The sequence below is a fragment of the Fomitopsis serialis genome (genome assembly GCF_022376445.1).
Source record: "Fomitopsis serialis strain Sig1Antser10 chromosome Unknown B0H18scaffold_22, whole genome shotgun sequence".
Taxonomy (NCBI): domain Eukaryota; kingdom Fungi; phylum Basidiomycota; class Agaricomycetes; order Polyporales; family Fomitopsidaceae; genus Fomitopsis; species Fomitopsis serialis.
In genome coordinates, this window is record NW_025954982.1 from 192,814 (window position 1) to 218,028 (window position 25,215).

At 53.6% G+C, this 25,215-nt stretch overlaps 11 protein-coding genes across 11 annotated transcripts; 5 read left to right on the plus strand and 6 right to left on the minus strand.

The window, feature by feature from the left end:
• Positions 1–330: 330 nt before the first annotated feature.
• Positions 331–786, plus strand: B0H18DRAFT_874476 (uncharacterized protein; the record flags this gene model as incomplete). The annotated part of the gene is made up of 2 exons (XM_048040353.1): positions 331–361; positions 416–786. The coding sequence occupies 2 exons, from the start codon at positions 331–333 to the stop codon at positions 784–786; spliced, it is 402 nt and encodes a 133-aa protein (XP_047895051.1).
• A 468-nt stretch (positions 787–1,254) lies between these two features.
• On the plus strand, positions 1,255–2,334 carry B0H18DRAFT_1117692 (uncharacterized protein; the record flags this gene model as incomplete). The annotated part of the gene is made up of 3 exons (XM_048033636.1): positions 1,255–1,422; positions 1,476–1,727; positions 1,786–2,334. 3 exons carry the CDS (start codon positions 1,255–1,257, stop codon positions 2,332–2,334), a joined length of 969 nt encoding a protein of 322 aa, XP_047895052.1.
• Positions 2,335–2,587: 253 nt separating this feature from the next.
• B0H18DRAFT_232482 (oxalate decarboxylase) lies at positions 2,588–5,206 on the minus strand. The gene is made up of 20 exons (XM_048037225.1): positions 5,101–5,206; positions 4,705–5,022; positions 4,585–4,658; positions 4,497–4,520; positions 4,405–4,447; positions 4,320–4,347; positions 4,251–4,268; positions 4,137–4,193; positions 4,000–4,089; positions 3,905–3,946; positions 3,739–3,850; positions 3,496–3,688; positions 3,427–3,436; positions 3,336–3,370; positions 3,222–3,285; positions 3,137–3,170; positions 3,018–3,077; positions 2,938–2,966; positions 2,722–2,886; positions 2,588–2,670 (listed from the first exon to the last, which is right to left on the minus strand). Exons 2-19 carry the CDS (start codon positions 5,001–5,003, stop codon positions 2,773–2,775), a joined length of 1,326 nt encoding a protein of 441 aa, XP_047895053.1. The 5' UTR covers positions 5,004–5,022; positions 5,101–5,206; the 3' UTR covers positions 2,588–2,670; positions 2,722–2,772.
• Positions 5,207–7,957: 2,751 nt separating this feature from the next.
• B0H18DRAFT_999109 (uncharacterized protein) lies at positions 7,958–9,270 on the minus strand. The gene is made up of 5 exons (XM_048045536.1): positions 9,084–9,270; positions 8,988–9,028; positions 8,835–8,926; positions 8,705–8,779; positions 7,958–8,647 (listed from the first exon to the last, which is right to left on the minus strand). Exons 1-5 carry the CDS (start codon positions 9,261–9,263, stop codon positions 8,112–8,114), a joined length of 924 nt encoding a protein of 307 aa, XP_047895054.1. The 5' UTR covers positions 9,264–9,270; the 3' UTR covers positions 7,958–8,111.
• Positions 9,271–9,796: 526 nt separating this feature from the next.
• On the plus strand, positions 9,797–10,415 carry B0H18DRAFT_999116 (uncharacterized protein; the record flags this gene model as incomplete). The annotated part of the gene is made up of 4 exons (XM_048045537.1): positions 9,797–9,997; positions 10,141–10,206; positions 10,260–10,331; positions 10,379–10,415. One exon carries the CDS (start codon positions 9,797–9,799, stop codon positions 9,995–9,997), a length of 201 nt encoding a protein of 66 aa, XP_047895055.1. The 3' UTR covers positions 10,141–10,206; positions 10,260–10,331; positions 10,379–10,415.
• Positions 10,416–10,875: 460 nt separating this feature from the next.
• On the minus strand, positions 10,876–15,144 carry B0H18DRAFT_1117695 (uncharacterized protein; the record flags this gene model as incomplete). Its single annotated transcript, XM_048033637.1, has 13 exons — positions 10,876–11,587; positions 11,648–11,828; positions 11,904–12,040; positions 12,102–12,393; positions 12,461–12,688; positions 12,758–12,892; positions 12,958–13,221; positions 13,273–13,507; positions 13,564–13,654; positions 13,707–13,969; positions 14,035–14,656; positions 14,714–14,985; positions 15,040–15,144. 13 exons carry the CDS (start codon positions 15,142–15,144, stop codon positions 10,876–10,878), a joined length of 3,537 nt encoding a protein of 1,178 aa, XP_047895056.1.
• Positions 15,145–15,259: 115 nt separating this feature from the next.
• B0H18DRAFT_999120 (uncharacterized protein) lies at positions 15,260–15,528 on the plus strand. Its single transcript, XM_048045538.1, has 2 exons — positions 15,260–15,404; positions 15,462–15,528. Exons 1-2 carry the CDS (start codon positions 15,290–15,292, stop codon positions 15,506–15,508), a joined length of 162 nt encoding a protein of 53 aa, XP_047895057.1. The 5' UTR covers positions 15,260–15,289; the 3' UTR covers positions 15,509–15,528.
• A 1,316-nt stretch (positions 15,529–16,844) lies between these two features.
• B0H18DRAFT_232692 (uncharacterized protein) lies at positions 16,845–19,343 on the plus strand. The gene is made up of 6 exons (XM_048037226.1): positions 16,845–17,068; positions 17,119–17,427; positions 17,495–18,350; positions 18,428–18,596; positions 18,648–19,254; positions 19,310–19,343. The coding sequence occupies exons 1-5, from the start codon at positions 16,978–16,980 to the stop codon at positions 19,200–19,202; spliced, it is 1,980 nt and encodes a 659-aa protein (XP_047895058.1). The 5' UTR covers positions 16,845–16,977; the 3' UTR covers positions 19,203–19,254; positions 19,310–19,343.
• Positions 19,344–20,104: 761 nt separating this feature from the next.
• Positions 20,105–21,088, minus strand: B0H18DRAFT_1117697 (uncharacterized protein; the record flags this gene model as incomplete). Its single annotated transcript, XM_048033638.1, has 2 exons — positions 20,105–20,805; positions 20,866–21,088. The coding sequence occupies 2 exons, from the start codon at positions 21,086–21,088 to the stop codon at positions 20,105–20,107; spliced, it is 924 nt and encodes a 307-aa protein (XP_047895059.1).
• Positions 21,089–22,641: 1,553 nt separating this feature from the next.
• On the minus strand, positions 22,642–23,258 carry B0H18DRAFT_953786 (uncharacterized protein; the record flags this gene model as incomplete). The annotated part of the gene is made up of 3 exons (XM_048042215.1): positions 22,642–22,944; positions 23,076–23,116; positions 23,237–23,258. 3 exons carry the CDS (start codon positions 23,256–23,258, stop codon positions 22,642–22,644), a joined length of 366 nt encoding a protein of 121 aa, XP_047895060.1.
• Positions 23,259–23,887: 629 nt separating this feature from the next.
• Positions 23,888–25,043, minus strand: B0H18DRAFT_232716 (uncharacterized protein). Its single transcript, XM_048037227.1, has one exon. It carries the CDS (start codon positions 24,979–24,981, stop codon positions 24,166–24,168), a length of 816 nt encoding a protein of 271 aa, XP_047895061.1. The 5' UTR covers positions 24,982–25,043; the 3' UTR covers positions 23,888–24,165.
• Between the last annotated feature and the right edge of the window lie 172 nt (positions 25,044–25,215).

The window sequence follows — 25,215 nt, forward strand, 5'->3', positions numbered from 1 at the left end:
ACTGAAGTTGTCTGGAGAAGAATTGAGTGATCCGAGCGGCCAAGAGAGCGTGGACAACATCCTGAACTACCTTCCGAGATTCGGTCTCATGGCAGTCGCGGTGAGAGATAGAGAAAACGATGCTCCCGACGTCGAGATGCTGGTGGGTTGAGAGCGTCTACCAGGCTCCTACGCAGTTTCCCAACGTAGCGCCCAGTCTTGCGACCCCCAAATATGGTAGGCTTTTGTGACTAATCAAGGCAGCTGCCTGACTGGGCCACGTCGCGTGAATCACCGCATTTTCTCTTGCCACTCGACCACCATCACCATCGTCCCAGCCCCCTCACCATCATGTCCGACCTCGACGCAGACCTTTACGGCGGTGAGCATTGTAGATACGGCAGGAAACAATGTCAAGCTTACAATAGGGTTGTAGATCTCTACGGCAATGACGAGCAAGAATATGCGGTCCCGACTCAGCACGCCGAGGAACCTACCCCAACAGAAGCTCAGGACACGCAGGCACCGCAAAACATTCAGCCAACCAAGGCGAACCTGGAGAAGCCACCCGAAAGTATCAACTCACCTGTATCGAACCCAGCTGTTGCTGCAAGTACCGCACCATCAAGTGTTTCCAATGGCTCCGCAATCCCATCCTACACGTCCGACTCGGCACAGCCTATACAGACGTACCAGGAGCGCCAGGCGGATGACTATAGGGAGGTGCAACAGCCTCATCAAGATTTCCAGGCCGGAGGGCCTGCCGACCGACCCGTGCGACCCTCAGAAATGAAGGAGGAAGGGTGAGTTTTCCTGATTTCATGTCGCTGACCTCTTCCAGGGCGCTCGCTGTGCTGTCCACTTGACTGGGATGGGTCTTCAAACGGGCCTTAGACATGGGACACGGTTGCTTGTGTAGCAATGCGCGCGGCGCCGCGGTAGTCACCGATATCGCCTACGACTAGCTCTAGCACATCTGGGATACCTAGTCTAGGCTAGGCTAGCATCGCTTCGCTACACAGTCACGCACAGTAGAGTCGTCCGTTTCTCTACCCTGGTCGTGCTCCTCTGTTCTAGGCTACCGATGCTAATATCAGTTCTTGCTCTCCCATATCCTGTATCGTCCGCCCACCTGCCCATGCAATCTGCGTCAACGTCAAACCTCATGATCACCAGGAAAATGTTCATTGGCGGCCTCAATTGGGATACTACAGATGGTACATACTTATTCATAGTCCGCCTTGTGTCTCAATTCGTAGTGCTAAATAGCGTATCATGGCAGAGGGTCTCCGCAAGTATTTCTCGCAGTTCGGAAAGGTCGAAGCATGCACAATCATGCGCGACGCGGCAGGTCGTTCGCGGTGTTTCGCGTTCCTCACGTTCGAGGACCCCGCGTCCGTGAACGCCGTCATGGTTCGGGAACATTTCTTGGACGGGAAGATTGTACGTAACGTACTGTCGTTCTGTAGCGCTCGTCGTCTGAATGTAGACCGTAGATCGATCCAAAACGTGCGATTCCGAGGCAAGAGCATCAACGAGCGACGAAGCTCTTCATCGGTGGCTTGGCTGGAAGTGTCACATCCGAATCGATGCGGGAGTATTTCTCTCAGTATGGCAAGGTCGTCGATGCAACAGTTATGTTGGACCGCGAGACAGGCCGGAGCAAAGGCTTTGGCTTCGTTTCCTTCGAAAACGCGGACGTACAGCCGCTTCTCGGCTTCGGTAACCTCGAGATCGATGGAAAGCTGGTGAGTTTCGCTCGTGCAGGTTTCGCGTAGCTCTCCTGCTCATCAGTCTCACGTATAGATCGACGTCAAACTCGCTCAGCCACGCTCACAACGCGAGAACTTCTCAGAGGGCGGGCAGGCAGGGCAGAGCGGTGGGCAAGGTGGTCAAAGCGGCTACGGCCGCGGCGGAAACTACGGCGCACAGGGCGGCGGCTTCGCCGGCGCCCCGGCCGCGGCGAGCGCAGGTGGCAACGCACCCTTCGACCCCACACAGCTTGCCCAGCTATACACACGTATGATGCAGCAGATGGGCATGAACCCCATGATGGCAGGAGGCATGAACATGATGGGCGGCATGGGCGGAGGATTCGGCGGTGGGATGAGCGGTGGCCGCATGATGCCTGGCATGGGCATGGGCATGGGTGGCGGTATGAGTCCTGGCATGGGTATGGGCCGCGGCGGCGCAGGTATGGGCGGACCCGGTGCGATGAGCCCTGGAGGAAGCATGGGCCCGAACGTCCCTCGTGGCCCACGCAACGGTCCCGGAGGCCCCGGAGGACCTGCGGGTGTAGGCCCGCAACGCGCCGGCCAGCGCGGTCAGCACAACTACCATCCTTACGCCCGGTGATTGGACGTCCTTCAAGGACTTTGCGATGTTGCTACGATATTCCGTTGTTGTGTAGTGACTGGCAATAGTTGCGCCCAGTATGACCACCACTTATGTTATGTCCTAAGCTTAGATATTCAGTCCTTAAGGGATAATGTAACTTTGTGGTCGTCGCGTCCTGGCAAGATCGCGTAGAGCAATCATGTTCACCTATCACGCAGTGGAAGCTCTGGAGCACCTCCACCACCTTGCTACTCTCAGCGTGGCCTCGCGCGAAAGCGATGTAGCAATCGCACTGTTAATACTATGAAGGAACATGACACGTAGGTCGCCCTAGCTTCTCATTCAAGTAGACATCTTCATTACATTGCATGAGTTCCGTTATAAATCGTGAATACACGTACATACTACCAACAACATCATATACGTTTACGAAGAGAATTGACCCTGGCATTGCCATCACACCTCGGTGGCTCCAACGACGTACGGCTTGATCTTGCTGAGATGCGCGATCGTCTCATCGGATATTTGGAGATGCTCCTTGACGAGCGCAGGCGGCGTGAGCGCAAGCCACTGCGGAAAGGTCAGTCTACAATCGGTGATGGTGTAAATAACGGGCCTGACCTGGTTCAAGCTCACGTCCACCACGAGATCTGTGCCGTCTGCGTTAGATCTGAAGTTACGTTAGATGACAGATGACATACTGTTGTTGAAGATCTCTAGGTAATGGAGGGTGTCATTGCCGATGTTCTCCACGTAATGACCTGTGAGACACGACAATGGTCAAATGACGAGTGCTGAAGTGGCCGTAGAGAGGACTGACCATAGGACGCGGGAACAAATCCGATATCACCGGCCTGTCACATCCACCTAAGAAATATGGCCCACTTGGAGAATAGTAGACTTACCACGTAGTTGAAAGTCTGGGCGGTCGAACTCGAGGCGAACTCCGTCACACGAGCAGACCCCGATCTGATCATAAGTTAGCTCAAGCAATGTAATGTTTAATGAAGACCACAAACATGTAATAGGTCCACTCGTCTTCCGTTGGATGCCACTATGGGTGCCTCAGGAGTCAATATTTAGTCTACTTTGAGTTGTGCGCAAACTCACGTGCAACTCCCTAATACGAAGACGCGGGGTCAGATTATCAAGAACAGGAAAGGAGTGTGTTTCACGGACCTCATTCCTCCGGGCTCGACCCAAACTTCGGCAAGGGCAATTGTAGTAGACACAGTAAAGTTCCGCGAGTCGGCGATCTTGAGAGCGCCTCCAGCGAGCTGTGTTGCATTGGTTTGGGACAGCTTGTAGATGTACGGGTTTGGCACTTGTCCTTGAGGGTCCTCAGGTGCCGTTGCATCCGGCGACGGAGATTCTGATTACCAACGTGAGTGATGACGTTTTTGCACAAGCGCATCAACTCACCACCGGGGAAGATGTATAGTTGCTCGCCGGGAATATCGTTCCAAGCCGCCAAACTCGTTCCGAAGTTTTTGGCTATGACCTCCTTCGGCGTGTGCGCCAGCCAGTCTGTCAGCTGTAGGAGGCTGTTAGGCGCGATGCAAAAGATCAGCACTAAACAATGACTCACAAGGAATGTAGAGCCGTCACTGAAGTCACCATTGTCGAAGATCTGCTACGGAGTGAACCCCAGTCGATAACGCACTTGAAGGAGAGCGGACATACGAGGAGAAACTCGGATCCGCCTTCCGTCTGATTCGTCGCCTGAAGGCTGTGAGGAATACCGGGCGGGAAGTACCACAAGTCGCCAGGTCCCTGAACCGAGGTCAGGGAAGCAAGACCGCTGAACGCAGTGCTCGTACCACGGTGCCCACGAAGTTGCGTCCATCTTGGTCTACCGCTGAGACTTGTGTGTAGCCCTAAACAGAAAGCGCGTCAGTGTATCTGACTCCAAAGTATTGCGGTAGCCAGCTAACACTCAGTACATATGCCCACTGCAATATGGGTTAGTCACACATCGTCTTGGATTGTAAGTAGTGACTCGCCTCGGACGTCTTATGCCAATGCAGCTCGCTGTGATGGTGCAGCTAAGCTTATGTAATTCAGCAAACACGCATTCTTGCCGCTTACCGAATAGCTCCGGGTTCCAAGCGCATGTCGACACCAGCCATAGCTGTGAATGTCTCAGCAAACATCTGGTGTATAACGAATTACCAACGCACATGTGGCTACGGGCATTTGATTGACTATTGGAGACCACGACCTTAGCAGTGGAAAACAATACGACCGTGACCGTGCTGAGATACGTACTGTTCTGTTGGCGAGCAAAACCGCCGGTGTTCAGACGCGTTGGACTCAGACTGAATGGCCATTTTACGTTGGGACTAGGGGGCTGTTAGTAGGCGAAGGCTCTATGTAAGTGTAACATACATCGTGTTCTGGTCCGTAGTAGGCGGCGCGAGGAGATCTGGGTTCTGCTGCTGAAGCGGGACATTCTGCTGGGCCAAGATGGTCCCACCGAGCTGTCCGCGTATGGGCTGAGGGTTGGTGTCCGTCGTAGTGTTCCACAGGATACCGTTGGGGTTGTCACTAGCAAGAGCGACGGTCTCGCTAGGCTCCGCGGCAGACGCTACGCTTGACCCAGACGCTGATATGGCGGCCGGGGCAGCAGCCGTCAGGCAAGAGGCGAACACGGCAGTGAGCACGAATGATAGGAGTCTAGACATCATGGGACAGGATGTACGAGGCCTAGCAAGACACAATGTAGGGGTCAGCTTATATACCGGCAAGGTGCAAGATAAGCGCACACAGAACACCACTGCTCACCTTCCTGTAGTTTGAAACACTGTGACAAATTTAGCACGACATTGTGTCGTTGCGCAGCTTGCGCTAACGCTTCATGCGAGGGACGGAACTCATGTATCCGTCACAACGGTGTATGGGGGGGCTGAATTGAGGTGCCGAGCAGCAAACATGACCACGAGCTGCTGCGTGCAAGGGTAATCATTTCAACTAGCCTCGGTAGCCAACTTCTCGTCCTAAAGACGGCCTTTCAGCGCTTTTTGAATACGTTGGCGAATAACAGCAAGCAGACCTTTACGCGCTCTGACACCACTAGTAGCTTCGTGACCTCTGCTTCATAGACATATCTTGCTTCGGCATGATCCTGTCAAATCCAATCGGATGGCACGGGGAAACTGCGAGTAGCGGTAGAACGTCCGATGGGGTAACCACAGACACGGCGGCGAGCCATAGGTCGGCAAATGGTACCGATGCCCGCGGAGGTTGACCCCAGAATGAAATCTTCCTAATCTGAACCCCTGCGGGTGTTATTTTGAGAATGAAGTGGAACAACGTCGCACAAAGAACTCATGTTAATACCTGATTCCAACTCCTCTCTGCCCAACATCTTGGGCGTCCACATGAAGGGCTCCGAGTGAGGACTAAGTGGCGCGCGTCAGCTAGTCGCCATGCGATACGAAAAGCTATGCACCAACGTTACACCCACTCAGCAACCAGAAGCGATTACGTATGATATATGAACTCTGCACGGTATGCGGGCGCTCAATTCAATGCGGTTACAACCAATAGCAAGTTCTGTTGTTCGTTCCGTTGCGGTCGGAAGTCGTTGTCAAATGTACGAGGCGGTCCAAGGCGGTCACTGTATCAACAGCCACGCTGTTACCTGTAGGTTGTCGCCGTCTCGCCACCGTGGTCCCTGTCGCGATTGGTGGATCTGAATCTGTGTTGTGGAGTTGTGAACACGTTCAGCCTAGAGTCTACGGCATTCTTACCACGCGACGGCCCTACTGCGTATAATTAGCAGCAACGTGCCATTGATGTAAGGACTCGGACCTGAAAGTCATGGTCGCAGATATCTTGATTCGCCTTCTGCTGTGCAATGCGGTACACTGTGAACTACTAGATGGTGCCCGCTCAGAACGCCATCTCCGGCCCGTTACATCGTGCAAGTATGGAGTGATGGCGACACCTCTCAAATGGCAGTGCACGAGGTTTGTTCATTTGTTCATAAGCGCAGAGCATAGACCATACCACTCTCATATCAATGGGTAGAGATGCCAGCGTGCTAGAGCAGATGATCAGACTCGGATGATCGAGGAAAGGCACGTCCGTAAGAGCACTTGTGGGAGTTGTGACACGGAACATCGGTCGTCTCGGAACTTTCAGGAACCTTCTACAAGAAAGAGCAGGATACAAATTCCAATTACAAGCGAAAGCGGTGCCCGGACTCAGATAAGTTGACTCGAATGCGAAATCGATGCTTGAGCCTGTTGAAACTTGACTTAGATGCAATACGTCGAGAAATGGTGGAGTAGCATCGGACATACCTGCTATGCCACTCTTCATTTTTCAAATCGGAGACAATGATTTCAGGAGGTCCTGAGGAGGACTGCGCATCGAAGGTCCGAAGGCCAGAAGCATAGACGCGAGAGAGGTCTGCTTATCAGGGTCAGCACCTACCATGTGCTCGCGGGTACGTACCGCCCAGGAATCGTGAATGTACACAGCTACCGCCTCAGCGCGCTCGCGCGACGCGCAACGTCCAGATGAGTCAGGACCTTCGAAGCATGCCGATGGGTCTCAGGCTCTCAGTGCGCAACCTGAGCTCTGAGTCACCGATCTGCTTTCATTTTGCGTTAGCACTGTCAGTGAAGCTTGAAGCTCGAGCCACGACGGGGATAGTAGAGATGTAGGCCAGTATGTCTGTTTGGTAAATAGCCAGGTCTGACAGAAGTCACACGCACTGAGGAATCTGTATGCATTTGAAATTGATTTTGAGCGTTGGGTGGATTGACCCGATCAGATCTGGCGACGCTCACGGGAACATATACTACGACGCGGCCACAGAACGGCAACCATTTTGGCTCAGCGGTGTTAGTATCGCGACTGCAGTTCACCGCAAGTCTACGGCTATACAGCAATGTAGCATCTTCGATCGCAGGATACCGTCTTCCAAGCCCAGGTGTTAACGAACAGCTCGCTAATTTCAATCATGATAACGTCGCATACTTAGCTTGCGCCTCTCCTTAGTAAGCGACTTGCCATGGGCCCGAGAGGGGCGGCGACTTAGCGTGTCATTGACAGTGTCGGAACAGACATGCCAGAAGTCGTTTGTACGCTAACAGCGGCGGAGCGTCCCGATAGCGACCTAACGACCTATTTTGACCCGTGAAGCTTGCGTCCGAGCGTCGCAGTAATCAGATGGGCTTCCGAGTCTTAGCGAGTCATCGGCGAAAGCGTTCACCTCGAGTATGAAATTTCTGTCGCTGAGAGCACACTTCTATTCCGGGCCAGCAACACTGCGTATGTCAACGGGCATTGCAAGTCGGAGTCGCCCATTTCTTCTATATCTGTGGGGCGCGCGCTCAGGTATATTCTCGTATCATCTAAGTACAACATCATTGGATCACACTTCTTCCTTCTCTGCTGTGGATAAGCTATACTACTACTACTACTACTACTACTACTACTACTACTACTACTACTACTACTTAGCTGGCATTAACGTTCGGCTCGGATATAAAACTTGACCGTCAACTGGCTGGCATCACAAGCCTAAGAAAGTACTCACCGGTCCCTGATAATGTCAGTGTGATGCTTTGAATAGAACTGGGGGCAGGGGACGAGGCACGTTAATCAATACAAGTCGAGCATTGATAGTACACCATAACTGCTCCATGAGCGAGCTTCTTTCCTGGCCGAGGTACAGCCAAACTCTAAGTATACACCTGTACAAGCTATTCATAGAGGGCCGTCTGGCGGCACATCCGCTTGTATGCAAGCCAGCCGATCTTACACACAGCTCATCCCATATTCTACAACCTTGTCACGGACCACAGGAGCGCGTAAAATTTCGTGCCCGGTTCCGCCTGAATGTCTCTTCTCTCTATCTGCTTCAGCTCCGCCTCCACCCGCACAGTGCCCTTCTCGAAAACCACACCGTCCCAGAGCTCCGTCCAGCTATCCGGACAGTGGCAGAACATGTACGTTCCGGTCTGGCCCGGGACACCCTGTTCAGTTCTGAAGCCCTTCTCCTGGCGCCCGCCATGCATGCCGAAGACGAGTGAACCGGGTTGTGGTGAGAGAAGCCCTGCGAGAGCGCGCGCCAGCTGAAGCTGCTTTGCTTCGTCGAAGAGATGGAAGAGCGAAGACGCGTGGATGGCGGAGACATGCCCGAGTAGCGGTGTCAGAGTTGTGAGCCGAGACAGCTGCGGTGCCGGTGACTCGAGAAGCGAATAGAAGGGCGGTTCAGACTGTATAAAGTTAGGGTCAAAGGCGTCGCCGGGGATGAAAGGGACCGGGAATGTCTCTGGGTCAGTGTTGAAGAGACGATGTCCGAGCTTCCAGAAATCTTGCGAGCGGAGATGAAGATATTTTTGTATGAGCAGAAGCAGAATCCTGTACTCGCCTGATTCCAAGTCTGACGCAATGCAGTTCTCCCTTGGATAGCCATCGGCAATAGCTTTCCTAACATCGTTTCCGACTAAGACGCCGTGATGCACATATAGACATGCTGGAGATAGGCAATGCAAACGTACAGCAGCATCCGATGTCCAAGAATATAGCTCCTTCGCGCTCCTTCCCGAGACGTAACAGCTTCGGGTAGGCCGGCAGACGCGATATTTTGAGCCTGCAGAGCGCGTACGTGAATTGGGCGACACGCACTGATATTAGTTTTTCGGCGCGCATACCTCATGAAGGCAAATCGACGAATGCACGGGTACGGATATACCTGCCCCAATTCACAGTATGACTAGCATTATTCGGTGACACCAATACATGCATACCGTCTCATACGCGTCCGTCTGGATCCTGGTGATATGGTCCTTCAGGGCCTGGTCATCAGCGATCCCGGTTTGCGACTTGTAGAAGGTGAGCTCCTCGTCATCCGGGTTGTAATAACTCTCGTCCAACGGAGGCTTCCCGGATATGATGTTGATCGCTGTCTTGGATTGAGACTCGGACATGGTGGTAGGCAATTGCAAGCAGCCGCAGCGGTCGCGGGTCGCGGACGATCCGCTGCGGCGGTCCGTCATTGTCCGGTTAGCCACCGACGCGTCGCGCAGCATCACGTGGCCAACAGGAGGCGGGAAGACGGTAAGAATCTGATTTGCACTCGCAGTATTGCACGAACTTGGCACGAACATTGACAATGCTCTCATCCCATCTTGATTTCCAGACATATACGAAGGCAACATGGGTATCCTCCATGTCGCACATGAGTACTTATCGTCATTTGGTCCGGTAACCTGGGATACTAGCTTTCCCATAATGCTGACCCCGGGACCAACTCAAGCTGCCGCCGAGCTCTGCGCGGGTGAGTGCGGACTATAGGCATACTACGTGCGATGTACTGCCAATCATGGTAGGTGCTTTCTGTCTAGGGACATGACATATAGTACTACTCAAACGTTGAACAGGTATGTAAGGAGTGACTAGTTGTTACTAGTCCTCGATAGAACGATATTGAATCATTTAGTATGTTCACGACCTCTATGGTATGTTATCGAAGGCTATGGAATATTCGAGAGTACTCGTGAAGATACAGAGTAGCTTACCAATGCGAGGATCGCTGCGAGTATATAGGAAGGGCCGAAACACTCGCAGACGACACGCTTTGCTGGTCAAACGTCTACCCCCTCTCGTCTCGCCTCTTGCCTCTCTCTTGTACCATCTACTGTACACCTGTACCCGTAGATAGTACAATCCAACTCCTTTCTCCCCTTTCTCCCTTCTCTCGCCCTCCTCGTCGGCCTGATCACCCGTCGAGCCCCTTACCTAAGCAAACCGCGTGAGGACTGAACCCTTTCGTACAAGGCGTAAACTCGTCTTGTTACAAGGTACCATTAGTAACCTGCCTGCCGCCCCTGCCAGCTCCGAGTCATGATATGACATTCCAAGCACCATTTACTTACAAAACGAACAGTGAGATCCATTTTGTTTTATGCCCAGGAAGGACTCACCTAGAGGCTACGCCGCATCCTTGCTCAGATCCGAATCTCGGTGGAGTATGTACCAAAGTAGTAACAGTAACACTGCGCCAGTGTTACTGTCTGAGCTCTGTGAATAAGACCGGACGTACCAGTGTTACTGCGTGCGCTTTGCGAATAAGACTGAAGGTAGCAGTGTTACTGAGGGCGCGTCGGGGGCGCGCGCCAAGCGCGCGCCCCGCCCATCAGGGCACGTGACAAATGTAACCATGTGTGACGCGCAGCGCGTCGACTTAGCGTTGCTCCTGGAGTCAGCGTTGAAGATTAAGAAATATGGTTTTGCACACGCACTAGGTGCGCCTGAAAAACACTAATACCGTAGAGAACAGTTGTGGGAAAGAAATATTGCGAGCAGGGTGAGCGAAGAAACTGTTGTAACGCATGTGGCGCTGGGCGCTTGCGCTCGAGTGGCTACTAGTAATTAGTAGTAGCCCGTCTGGCGCACCTTCCAGGCAAGGTTTCCGGGTTTCCGCTACTTAAGGAACGTCTCGTGTATCCTCCATGAGAGATTGCTGCACAGACATAATGATGTAAAATACACATGGCACATCTCCTACGATGTACTGAGGCTGCAGTCCTTTCCGCGGATTCAACCACTGGCACTGCCAGTGCGTCCCACCAGCGCCGGAATGTAGCAAATTTTGAGCGGCGAGTTGAAGCCTCGATATGCACGCGGTTCATCTTTCGTCACCTCGTCCTCAGGCGGAGTTGATATGGCTTCCTCGAGCTGCCCATGGCGAGGGTTCTCCAGGACACCGTCGAAGTCCGAAGCTTCAACTTGAAGTTGATTGTCGTCGAGATATAGTATCTGCGGACTTGAAGCCACTGCACTGGACTCGGACGTGGACGATTCTGGCAGAGCGTGCGAAGGCTGACCGTCGGCCGGCGTGAAACTTGGAGGGACAGAGGAACCGTTATCCGAGTTGAGAACTGAAGCGGCACCTTCATCGATGACCGTCGAAGACCCAGCGGGGTCGTCAGCAACGTCTCCGTCTTGATACTTCGTCGGCCTCGTCTTCTTGCGTGCACCTGTTGCCCTGAGCGACTTTGTCTGGTCCTTCAATGTTTTGATCTTTGCCTGCGCCTCTCGTTGCTGCGCCTGTGCTTCAGCAAGCTCCACTTCCAGCTCTGTAAGCTGTTCCGAGGCTGCCGTGCGAGCACTTGCTTGTTTGTGCCTCGATGTCGCGCGACGCATGTTCTCACGCAGGCGCTGGCTGAATTCATTTCGGTGGTTGGGAAGAATGCAATCTTCCTCGGCTTTACGAATTTTCGTCAAGATTGTTGCGTCAAGTTCACGTGCACTGCAACAGATGTCAGCACAAATTTACTGTGCCACGATGAACAGTAATAAGTATACTCACAGCTGTATGGAATCAAGCAGTGGCAGGTTCGTTCCAGTATGCTGATTCGTAAACGGATGTGCACTTTCATTGAGGTTCGTATTGGCCGGAATCAAGTCCCAATCGTCCGCCGGAATCTTCGACAGGTGCTTGTTCACAGAGGCCCAAAACCAAGGATGTGGCTTCTTGTCTGCGTACCAATCTAGTACGAGCATACAAAAGTGTGCGAGTAGTAAGCAATTTATTGCTGAGAACATGTAAAACATGTGTTACATACCCCGAATAGCTTTGTGCGAGGAGGTCGCGCACCAGTGTTGGAACTCAGACAGCTCTTCTTCCGTCTTCAGGTATGGAAACTGACGAATGCGCTTCATAACATCATCTGGACACGAATTACTGAGATCAGTGAATTTCCTGAGGGAAATCAAATATCAGACTCATGCAGTACAACTTGAACCGTGCGACATGCACATACCGGTCCAGGTGAACCATACACGTTTTAAGTATACGTTGGATAATGACCTGTGGATCGCTATCATTGATGTTCGTCTCAGCAGGGTTGTTGAGACGCAGAAGAACGTCCCCGCATGCTTCGGCCTGTGGTTTGCAGCCATCCACAACAATACCTAATAGACCACAGCCATGCATGAATTTGAACTTCACTGCCTTGCCCGTAACATCCTTGACAGTTTTCCACAAGGCAGTCCACATGAGATCGAATGCTTCGCGTGTTTCTTCGGTACAGTAGATTCGGGCATAAGTTACACCTATTATGAGCAAAATGACGATGTGAGTACTAAAGAATGATGCAAAAGTGGTTGCCTCTGAACGTACGCATCTGGAGCCGGTCATACCAGAGGGTGGCCTCCCACTCCTTCCATTTCCCGTGGACACGTTTGTAGGTGTTGTCGTGCAAGGTGGCTTTGGCGCTGTGCAGGAGTGCCGCGAGGCCGCCGTACATTGTAACAACAACACGCGTACTACCATCCGCAAAAATGCGGTGGATATAGCGGTCAATTAGAGGAAGAGAATTGAACTCCTTCTCGTAAAGCGCCATAACACCTAGGTAGACACATTGAGGCTGTGCATTCTGACGATGGCAGGTACATGGACGTGCACTGCAACACATACCTTCAAGTCCAAGTCCATGCGGAAAGGCATCATGTCGTATGTTTTGAATTATCTTTGCACGGTGACGGCGGTTGGATAGGGCGGGATCAAACTCTGATGGCGTCAGCCCGCCCATAAGCCCTTGCGTGCTCTTAGCTATGGCAATAGAACATCAAATTTCAGACTCCATTGTACATTTTACATGCGGAAATACTTCGTACCCCGGTCCACCTTCCCAACTGTTAGCCCATGAAGCCCGATTGCCTTCACTGCATCACTGTACTTCTCCTTCGCCTCCCGGGAAGGCTTCGTCAGCGCAGGCGTAGGATGGTTGTGTGCGCCTTCAAGCATGACAATTGCACGCCGGTCATCATTGTCTATCGGGGTCCAGATACGGATTCTTGAGGTGCATTGACGTCGTTTCAGATTACCGAGTTTGGGTGTAGGCACAGCACTATCGTCATTGTACTCTAGATGAGTGTACGCTGTTTACAGCATCAGGTGCTTGTCCAGTGTAACTGAATTGATGAACTTACGGCACTGTTTTCGCCCTTTCCCACCACTTCGGCAGGGAACAACGTATGCGCACTCGCCACCAACCACTGCGCTATCTTCAGCATTGTGCTTCGTACTCGCATTCGTCTTGCACATGTCGAGTAAGAGCTGCTCATCTATGTAAGATGGAATCGGGATGAATGTGTGCGATCTGGGCTTGTCACCCGTTCGGTAACCAGAGCACCCGAAGAACATCTCTTTGCCTGTGTTGCTCATCTATGGAAAGACTAGGTTAGTCAATACTGAATGTGCAACTCGTTGACATCACAAACCTCCTTGAAGTGCCGCAGAATTGGCGTCGGCTTGACCGAGCTATCAGTCGCACACTGACACTTGAAATCCCGGTGGACTTCCGTGTAGAAACTAGAACTACGTCAATTTCGAGCTTCAAGACAAACAGAGTTTCACGACATACCTCGCTGCTTGACGCAGCTTCGATGTTCCATCTTCCTCACTTATTGCACGGATAGCCTCCCAGAATGCCCGTCGGTCTTCATCATTTGGTTGATATCGTTGTATGCCCTCGAAAAGGGCCGAGTCGATGAATTCGCAGTGGAATACTCCCTGACATTCATGCTGCGCATAGCGGCATGGAACTGCTTCTTTATCGCCAAAGGCCGAGACCATGACCGGTCTGTTGACGTAGCCTGCAGTTCCCTTGCCCCAAGCGTCCTGATCCTGGATGACAATCATGTTTGCATGTGAGATTGCAATGATAGCCTTGTAGAGGAACTGCCACGCACCTCTGCCTTAATGACTGCCGCCATGGACATCAACTCCCCATCAGTATCCTTCCACCGGTTCCTCAGATGCTCGGCTCTGAGGTCGAGCAAGAATGCGAAGCTCTCCCCCGGCTCTGGGACCTCCCAGCAGCGTGGAACGTCAGTAAGGATCTTGAGCTCGCGGACACTCCGTTCACGTGTGATGACAATCTCCGGTTCGTCGGATTCTTCATTCTCGAGCTTCCGGTCACCTCTCTTTGGCTTCTTCTTTCCTCGTGGCCGTGGCAAAGATGGCTTGGGTTTGTCGACATCGTCGTCAAGGTCGCTATCTTCAATCTCGATGACCTCCTTGAGCTTCCTCTTGCCTTTAGCAATAACGTGTGCCTTTCGCGGTGTCGCATGTCGGTTTGGCAGCTGGTGAGAAGCATCCGAGTCCAGATCATCTCTTCGGACCTCGAGTGGATGAAGCTCCGGCTCAGAACTCATCGACGGGGACGGAGAGCTTGGCGGAAGGCTAGCGTGACCATCAGGCTCAGAATCGAGGACAGCATCTCCCCAGGTCGGGATCATAGGCGCGGACCAGGCTGCATCAACAGCGAGATCATCTGGTGGCCACAGCTCAAGTTCCGGGTCAAGTTCAAATCTAGTGAGGAAGTCTCGTGAAAACGCGAACACGGTAAGAGAAGACAAATTATCTTACCGAGATACATGCTTTGCAGGAGATTTGACGGGGGAGCCGAGCTGTAGCGGGCGCAGACGAGGTCTTTGAACTGTCTCCGAGTCGTCAACGAGACGCGGGGCCGGGGTGCGTCTCTGGGGTGTTCTGAGCTGCGATGGTGCGTGGGACTGAGTCCTCTGCAGGTAGCCGACGACCCAGATCTTGAAGTTGTCGATGTCTAGCCACTCTAACGCATTCCGAGCATTGAACATCTCCAAAGGGACAGGAAGAACGTCCTCAATGGCACCGAGAGTCTAGTTCTTTCGAGTCAGTAAGGTGCTCGCACATTGATCAACAACAGCGCTCACCGAATCACGGTAGGCCAGTATTGCATCTTCGCCTACAGTGTCGAGTATGCGGCGGAATTGACGACGCCTCTCCGGGTCATCCTTGTCATAGACAGTCGCCATCATAAAGGGACGGAGAGCACAGACTTAGAAGGCGAGATGAGACGCAACACCATTCCGATGGCAGACAGCATTGCCCGTATTTATACGAAAATGTTCGGCCAAAGCGTACAAGAACAGTGGGCCACAGACATATATTACCCGAGTGGCCATGACCACTACTCTTTGTGAAAACAATGAGGCCGTGGTGCCAGTGGTTTGCCGTCGTGCTAGCCTAGTAATACTAGTGCTGGCCTGCGAGACTCGCCACTGTATGTACATGCTACCTATGTGTTTGATGGGCAATTAGCCGTGTTAAGACTGCAACACAAATCAGGACGCACCTCATGAGCTCGCCGTCAACGCGAGCAATGTTGAGCCTCAGTGGTAGTGGCACGCGCGGCCTTGCGGGATGAGAGAAGGAGTGATACCGAATAAGGGAAGACGCGCGTGCGCGCGCCAAGCCACCGCCTCCCGCCGCGATCCTAGTAACACTGGCTTCCTCGGTAACACTGGCTTCCTCGAGTAACACTGGTGAGTCGAGTCTTACTGGTTACGGCAAAGGAGTAACACTGGCGCAGTGTTACTGTTACTACTTTGGTACGTCCTCATCTCGGTGGTACGTCGATCGCTCCGGACACGATCTACGACGAGATCGGTGCACGCCGATCCCGTTGCATCGACGTCTTTATTTCTGCCGATTTGCAAAGCACGTCCGGAAGGCATGGGTCCCGCCTAAGATCCGCGAAGCTTCAATCGACCGCCGGAGCTTCGACATCTGGTCCAAGATTGTCGCAATTACGATGGTGCCCTTAGGGCCGCTCTAATTCCGCGGTCTATGTTTATTAATCCGATTTAATTGACGGACACGAGACAGGCATTCTCTTCGTCTCGGTTAATTGCCTGCACTGTCAGCCCTGTCCTCTTCACGGAGCGACGTTTCCCCGGCATCAATGTCGCGGCGGCAGCGGCTCGGTGCATCGTCACATCACCGATGAGCCAACCTCAAACGCGTCATGTATGGCAGTGCATCTACGGTTGGGCCCCTGCTCTATATTTCAGATGCCACTGCTCGGGTTATCCTTCCGTGTCTCCGTTGAATTCGACAGCTTGGTATGGAACCATTGATTCCAAATAGCCTAACATCGTGAGTTCATCTTCGTGCTTAGGCTGGAGACTTATTGACATTGCTCGTTGTTATTGGTCGAGGAACCGGCAAAACCCCTGAACTAAAGCATGGAAGCTCAAGCTTGATGCAGAAGATTAGGTGGAATAATGGCCGCCAGATGAAGTGAGTCTCAAAAACAATGCCTCCATCACCAATCCGTCATAGCCTCTGTATGCAGATTGGCACTGCATTCCGTAACATGTCTAGCTGTCACTGTGGCTTATGTGACCTACGGTCAGCCTGTGGTTGTGTGTGCGGTGCAGCCGGTCCCGGTGGCCGACGCCGGGCGTCGGTACAGCTATACTTTCACGGGATCGTTTTTGCGACTGAAAGAACTGCCATCATAGTGTGGCATGACCACCGCATGATAGGATGTCATATATTACATGCGATGGACTTCGTTCATTGCAATGCAGATGCCCATAAAGCGAACTACATTCTCAGTGCCATTGCGCCGTTGTGGCGTGAATGGCCGGAGTTGGACAGATGTCACGTGCCGAACCCCGTCTTCCCAATTTAGTAACCTCTGTTGAACCTGCTCGGTGGGGTCTGTCCGAGTCGCCCACTTGCGTTAGTCGCGCACAGTCATATAAAGGCGACGCTGGCCTGAGACACCCACGCTCATTCTCTACGCTCTCTAGTCCTCCTCCCGAATATTCACTCTCCTTAGACCGACGTGTTCCTGGCACCATATGTCTGCAAGCGATCCCCAGACGCACCAGCTTGGCCAGAGCTCAGTACCGTTTCCATCATCCAGTACCTCGCAGGGCGCACAGATGCAAGGTAGTGTTTTCTTAAATGTTGTAGACGAGCAAGGGCTGAGCGGACACCAGAGTCTGAGTCGTCTTCGTCAAACCAGACAAGCTCGGACAAACTGTCGGCGCTACCGACTCAGTCATCACCTGCTCTTGGACGTCTGCGCTCGCCAAGCCGTATTGTCCGTCGCAGCATGGATATGTCTAGCTCACTGTCTTCTATCGACTCGCCGGGCTCGGCCGGTACTCAAGGCCGGCATCAGGTTCCACCCTACACGCGTGCCAGCGAATCGGACGGTTCCATTGGCGTTGGGACGACGCGGCAGAGGCAATCTTTGGAGAGCGACCACACGTCTCTGCCAGCTACTCTCCAAGGTATTAGGCAAGGTAAGTAGGTCGCCGCCCGAAAGCGAGTCTATGCACTGAGTTGCTTGAATAAATGTATCGTACACAGCTATTGCGGCGAGACGCCCTCATCGTCGCAGCCAGTCGGCAACCCGCTCCCCATCTCCCTTGTCAGGAGAGGGCTCTGTCGGTACCAAGCAGACACCGCAGCAGCCCTCTGACCTCCGTATACACAATCTGCGCAACCTTTCTCCGAGGCCCGGCAAGGAAACGCAAACACCGACCTCCCGATCCCCGTCCCAATCCAGAGCTGCATCGCCTCTTCGTCGACTCGGATGGGCACTACATCGGCACCACACTCGCGAGGAACCCTTCATTCCTGTGGATCCATTCCGTTTGAGCGCGTTCAACAGAGGTAGCAGATGCGCCAGTGCACGGAAGGATGACGAAGACAGCAATCCTAACGATCGACTCTTCGGGTGTCTTCCCTTACCAGCGAGTGCAAAGGCCGGAGAGAAGTCGGCCGAGTCGGACAGCGGCTGGTTCACGCTCGCCAGCGATACACAAATCTTCCTTTGCGACAGCCTTCCCCGTCAGGCATACCTCATCTTGCTACTAGGGCTGCCCGCGTTGTACTGGTCGCGCGTCGCTCGAGTGTTTGAAGATGCGGAGGTCAGCAAGCCCGACGTTCGACGCATGATCGACGCGTCGATCTCGAACGCGTTTCACATCCCTACTTTGTATCAATCTGCGTCGCGGGGCCGCTCCGCGCCTCATGCGCACACGGTGCTCCTGCCCTTCCCCGAAGACTGGAACCCAGAAACGGTCTCACCAGCACTGGTGCGCTTCAAACACTCATGGGAGCAGTTCGTGGACTCCCTCCTCCGCGAGTGGAAGACGCTCAATTTGGTGTCTGCGCTTCTGTGCACGTGCGTATTGATCATCTCCGCACCCCCTCGCAAGAGGTCCGCTCTTCCCTTTTTCTTCCGTGTGCAAATAGTGACTATAACCCACTCACATTTGTGCAATCTTGTTGATACAGGGCGATCTTGACGATGTTTCAAGTGAACGACGCGGACGACGACCCACTGACACGCTCAGCCGCGCTGTTTGGCCTGATCTTCGCGCTCATGAGTCTCATCTATGGATGTGTCTTCATCGTACAATTTGGAACCATGCGTACTATGGACAGAGCATCCCGCTGGGCGGAGGTACGTTTGGGTACTGCATTCGGCAGGCTCCGATACTAATTTATCTTCTAGGAAGCGCAGAGATCCAAGACCTCCATCCTGTGGAACATCTGGGTCTTGCTCGCGACGCCTGCTATCTGGCTAGCATGGTCCATGATTGCTTTCTGCGTGTCCATCCTCTCCTTCGTCTGGCGAACCGGCGCGGCGTCAGACCAGACTCCCCCCGCTCCCTTGACCCGCACACAGGCCATCGGCGTACGCACGGCTATCACAGCGGTGTTCGCCCTCGGACTTCTTTGTTTCGCAATGATTATCCGCACGTTCCGCTCCTATCATGATGCCCGTGGGCACCGGCGGAGACTCGAGGACCCCCTCTTGGGCGAGCGCGGGAGGGCTCCGGAAAGGGAGAGGCGGGATGCGATGGAGGAGCCGAGGGAGCGGGAGAAGGCCCTGTCTCCATCCTCTGTGGGCCTTGGCCTCGGGCTCACAGGGCTTTCAGACCACGCGCTGAGCTCACCGAGGATGGGGCTGGCCAGTGTGGCTCTGAGAGAGGTCGACTCAGAGAAAGGCGACTTTCAGACTGCCGAGGGCGGAAGGGGCCGCGGAACGCTGTCTCCCAAGCTCTGAATCATGTCATCGGGCACACCCAGCACTGGCTTGTATTCTGCACTGTAGCATGGTGAGTCTTGGTTCGGTCTAGAGCATTGGGGAAAGACTGACATAAAGCATCGTAGCACTCGAAGTAGCATAAATTTCTCGTACTCTGTCAACATGATCTGCCTCGCCCACGCACTTTTTGTAGCTACATCCATCAATACCCAGGAGTGGACAACGTCTTGTCGCGATACCTTTGTCATGTCATACATAAGCTTAGCCAAACGGACCGCATTCCTTCCGGCCCCTCGTCGCATTGTAGCTTTATGTTGTAGCTCTTCGCGACTCCGTACCTTACCTTACATACCCACCGCCGTATAGTGCATGCATGTAAAGCATCCAATCCTTGTGCCATGAACGCATTAGAAAGGAATGAAGAATGAAGACCACAGCGATGACGATGCACTCGACGGACATGAAACTCGTAACACTGCACGGTGATATAGTCTAGCGGGCGAGCACTTCGACCCGCAGCCATATAGAGTATATTGTCCAGGGTTGTTCATCGTAGCACTGTCCGTGACAATAATTTACAAAAGGAGCGGATGGACTCTGACTGGCAGGTACGCAAGCGAGAGGACAGTCACCGCACTCACGAAGAACAAAGCACTATAAATAGTCGTAATGTCACGGCAAGTGCGACCTGGGAAGCAAACTGCGATCAGCGTTAGGAAGACTCAGATACAAGCGGAGAACTCACGAAAGACTAGTACGATAAATATAAAGTCAAGGCAAGGGGTACAAAAGAATGGCCAGTTAAGGTAGAACTGTCGCAGTGCACAATGCGGTGGGGCGTCGATGCGTCGTATGGCGTCGCGGGGCTTCGTGATCGATCGTTACAAACATGCAGGTCCGGGTGTGACGGGGAGGTATGCTCATGACTGCTCGCGGAGGCAGAAGCGCGGGACGACACCCTTCTGCACGTCGCCCCCAATGCGCTGGACAAGGCACCACTCGTCCTCGTACTCCTCCAGCATCTTGAGCTTCTCGCCGACCTTGATGGGAAGCTCATCCGCGAGGGAAGGCTTGAAGGTGCTCTGCACAAACATGACGCGCGGCAGGGGCTTGCTGCCGAGGAAAGATTTGTGTTTCAAGTCCTTGCCGGGCGTCTTGTACAGAGGGGAGTCTGGTCCGAACGAGGATGAGCGGGGGCTCGGAACCACGGCGTTGGCAGAGTCTGGCCTGGGAGGAATGGCGAGTGTAGGCGGACCCACACGTTTCGCACTACTTGCTGCGACGTACGAGGGTGGAGGAGAATCGCTGAATGGTTCGTCACGTGGGCGTGCCGAGATCTGGGCGAAAAGGTAGTTGTTCTTTCCTGAGGGCAGCGCACCGGGGATGATGTGCGTCCACGGTCCCTTTGTCGACGTCCGCTTCATGCTCGCAGCGGGCGTGGTGGGCATGGTCACCTTCATCGGCGGCTTCTCCATCTGCTGGCCGACCTTGTCGAAGTCGATGTAGAAGGCCGTCTTCTCGCCGTGCTTCTGGTCAGCAAACGAGACGTTGACATGGGCGGACGCTGCCTTCATGAGGGCCTTCCGACGGCGCCACTTGCCTACCCTCCATGCAACGAGGCCTATCACGAAGGACGATCCATCTCAGGTTGTCTATCAAGAAGCACGTCGAAAGTACTCACCGAGGATGGCAAAGAATAGAATTACACACACGACCACACCCGCCTTCTCCCCCTTTGTGAGCTCGTCCCCGTGCGAGCGAGCGGTGATGCTGGGAACCGACGTCTCGACGCCCACCGTCCCCGACGTGGGTGATGCGCTCAGTGAGCGCGCGAATTTTGCTCCGCGACGAGCATGGGCACCCGGTACCCGCATGTCAAGACGACTGTCGAACTGTTGGGCCATGACGATAAAATGTAGAAAATCCGTAAGAAAAAGAGGCAAAGGCGAATGAAGAGGAAGAGACGAAGAGGAATGCCTCGCTGCGAAACACGTCCCGCCCCTCTACTTGACACCGCACGGCCTGACGGCAGAACGCACAGCCTTGATATGATCGCTAGGGCGCATCGAACATTTGATGGACTGCCAAAGACGGCCAGACCGGGTCGCTCGGCCAGCGGTCAATTTGATGCGCTTGTTGTCGACTCTGCCTTTCGCCCTGGCGTTCATCTTCCTCATTCTGTTGTCTTGCTCATTGCAACTCCCATTTCTCGGCTGTTTTCGAGTGCATACCGCGATGCCGTTCACATTGCCAACGGTGAAAGAAACCACTTGCGAAACTGAACGCACATATTTGTGTGAGAGTTTCATGTCAAGCATCTGACAGTGACAACACCTCCATCAATACCGGTACCGGCCTCTAGGACGCAAGTAGTCTCGACTCGGATATTCGGACATGAGACCCGGGCGTGGTCCCCCTCACGAACCAAGCAGATTGAAGTGATCCTTGTATGTACTGCACCCTGCTGGAAAGCTCTACGTCAGACCATCCAGCCGTCTGTGGCTCAAATGATTGTTAAACAGGGACGGCGCTAGTAGTGACTACCTGAGTGTCTTCATAAGTTGGTCTTCATCACGCAAATTGCACTGGTACGCAATCAGCACCGTTTGGAGACCGTCGAAGTCATACTACCAATGGCAATTGTCTCGCAGTGTGTTGTTCTAGGTGCCACGATTCTCCATTCGTGCATACGGCCGTTGGCAATCCTATCGTATTTGCCATTTCCTCGGTACTTGCCCAGGTCGCTCACACTACTGATTGCACGCCCGTATCCCGAGAGGACGCTTGAACAAGGGAACAACTGTGCCACATCGTTTGGGGCGCGGGTGTATCAAGAATGCACTAGACGGCCACTGGCCTGGCCTCTGCGTCGGATCGGAGGACTCGCAAGGACGAAGGATGGACGCTCAAGTTGGGCAGGTCACTGGCATCGCCAGCAATCAAGGTGGTTCCGATAAGTATCAATGATCGCGGAATTGTTGCCCAGGATCTCGTCGCCGGCGAGCAACACGGCATTCATGTTCTGTTGTTTGACATAACGTTGACATGTTCGCGGATCGAGGACTCGCCGCGTTATTTGTATTCCGCCTACTCGTACTCATTGTGGTTTCAGTGGCTGATAACGTCGTTTAACACTCTGCAGTGAGTATGGTAGAAGCAAGTCCAACAGGTCACAGGGTTGCAACCACAGCGAATGTGCAGTGTTCACGAGAGGACATGTCTCTCTGAAAGTGCAGCAGCCGCCTTCTAGGCCATCATCATCATACCACCGTGATTGCACAGCAGCCTCCGAGTCGTCTGTCGCAAGGACGTGAGGCTCTGTGATATCCCGCATACTCAGGTTTCACTATGCGACCGTATCCACACTGCATGCGGTGAGTCGCTGCAACCAGTCCTAGAGCAGGATCCAGCCTACTCGATGCGATTGTTCTGCACAGCGCTGGCCTAGATGTTGAGATCATGGCATGATCTCACCGATGTCGTGGATGAGTAAGCAGGGTACCAATCGACTTCGCCTCGTCAAAAGAGGGTCCCAATTCATCGGATATCCGCCAGTACGCTCAAATCCGAGCCGTTCCTGCTCCTGAAGATCAATACTCAACTTCTTCCTTCCTATCGACAGCACGTCGATATCGGAGGGTCGTACGCGTAGTCTTGCCGACGCGAGAGCGTCGAAGGCCCAGGAGGCGGTGTCGATGCTGACGCGTTCCACGACCTCGGACTCGCCTGCCTCACAACTGGAAGCAGATGCGAAGGCTCCCTGGTGAGGTTGTTATCGCGAATTGTCGTGATGAGATCCAGACCACCGGCGGCGTTTCCGAAACCCTCTCGGAGTCGGAGCACCGTCAAAGAAGGAAGTGCCAGTGGGACACTAACCTTTCAACCACGCACAGCTTTTGCCCAGTTCGCAAGCGTCGCAGATCCTTGAAGACCTAATGTCAACTCGGAGGTATTTTCTTGACACTGGGCCCGCACCTCCGTCAGGCGGTTTCACTCGCTTTCCTTGGATACATATCGGTAATCCAAGTTGTGCATAGGTATGTTGTACTTACTTGTGGCCACGACGCTCGACATGAAGGACTCGCCCTCCAGAATGGCTAAGTTCGGTGGCGTCGCCGTGAAACCAGCAGGATTCTGGCCCTTGACAGCCTGTTAGCCAACTGCAAATCGAGGGCGCTATATATATACGACCGACGTTCTCATGGATCGACAAGCCTGCAGGCAGCAGCAGTTTGGACAGAAGGTTGGTGCTTCACTCACCGGATTGAAACCGTGACCATAACATAAGGCGCTCCACATTCTCAGCGACAACTTTTATTGAAGAGCTCAAGGCAGTTCAGCGCCATCAGACCGTCAACGCGCGCAGGGGTTTACGACATAAGCCTGTACAATAGGCCTGGTCGCGCATGTTACAATAAATTATAAATTCGTGGCCTCATCAGCAATACACTGACAATGTATTTAGTTTTGGGATGCATGGAATTCTACCCCAGGCTTACCAACGTTCTAGGACGTCGAGCTGCCTGGGTGATAATGATCCAATAGCATATCGTTCACGACAAATGGAGGACCCCACTTCGCCTCATTAACGGGAGGCGTAGAGGGGTCCATGGCATACCCACCAGCCCGCTCGAATACGAGTCGCCCCTGCTCCCGCAGAGCACTCAGCTTATCGTACACCTCGTCCCGCATCTCTATCAGGGGCTGCACGGGTATGTCCGAGCCAAGTATGCGGAGCTTCGCCGATGCGAAGACGCCTCTTGAGAAGAGGGCAGCGAGCCCGTCGAAATCGAGATCGCTCAGGGCGCCAGGAGCGGTGTCGATGCTGACCTGCTCAACGACCTCGGAGCTGACCTGCCTGAGAATTGACAGCAGGCCTGAGGGAGCACCAATGAGGTTGATGACGCGGAGCGATGTGTTGTCCTTCAATCCTCCGGCGTCGCAGAATGGAGCTGGTAAGATTGTCAGTGGGAGAGCTTGTCTACGAGACGCAGCCTCTACCTTCCTGGAGCTCAGAATCATCCCGCCTGGTGCGTGGATCCGGGAAGTCTAGACTGATCTCCTCGACGGTTGAGCCACACCATTGCATGAAGCGGGCGATCCCGGCAGCCTGTCCGATGAAGATAGATGGAATGTAGACCGTACGGATGTTGTCATGCTTCGGTGCAAGGCGGCAGAGGGCATGAGTGAAATGGGCCATGAAGCCGTTGACTTCCAGGGTGTGTAGGTGTTGTGGCATGGTCAACGAAGCAGGCATGGCTGCGAGCTCATGTACATCGTCGTTTCCGTCGGCGACGAACTTGTGGGCTGAGTCGCATGCTTGGAGTAGGTCGAGCAGGGAGCAGAGACTGGGAATGAAAGAGAGCCGCACAGCCACACTTTGAGGTCGATGGCATAGCATATGGAGGCGTCTGACCGACTCCAACGAGAGCATTTCCCAATTGAGGTCGATGAGCTCTAGATACTCTAGTGCTACTAGATCATCGACGCGAATCTCGAGCAACGCTTCGTCAAGCCAATATGGCTCAGATCCGCGCCGTCTGCCTTCTCCAAGTGCAAGGCGACGTATGTATGGGAGGACCGTCGATGACGGGTCGGAAATGAGCGAGAGTCGTCGGCCTCGCCAGCCGGGGAACCGGTGGAGGATGACGGTGTGAAATTGGTGCATCCGTGAAGAGGGGACCCATGCTCGACAGACGAGCGCGCACGCTGCGAGGGTGCGAGGATCATCGTGAAGATGGTCGATGACGGTATCGCAGAGTTCGGCAGGGACTACAGGTTCTGAATTGACAGGCATGATTCGACAGAGCCTTGGGAGGATAGGGCCAAGGTAAGACGCTACAACGCGTGTTCTGGAAGAAGTTCAATCCTATTCAGATCCAATTACCAGAGAAGCATACGTAGGAGACCAACCTGGTAGCGAGTCTACTAGTAATAGTGGCGACCCAGCCTACGCAAGCGCGATAGGTAGTTGTCAGCGCGGAAGGACTCGGAAGCTTAAGACCTTGAAAGAGGAAATGAGTCAAGAATG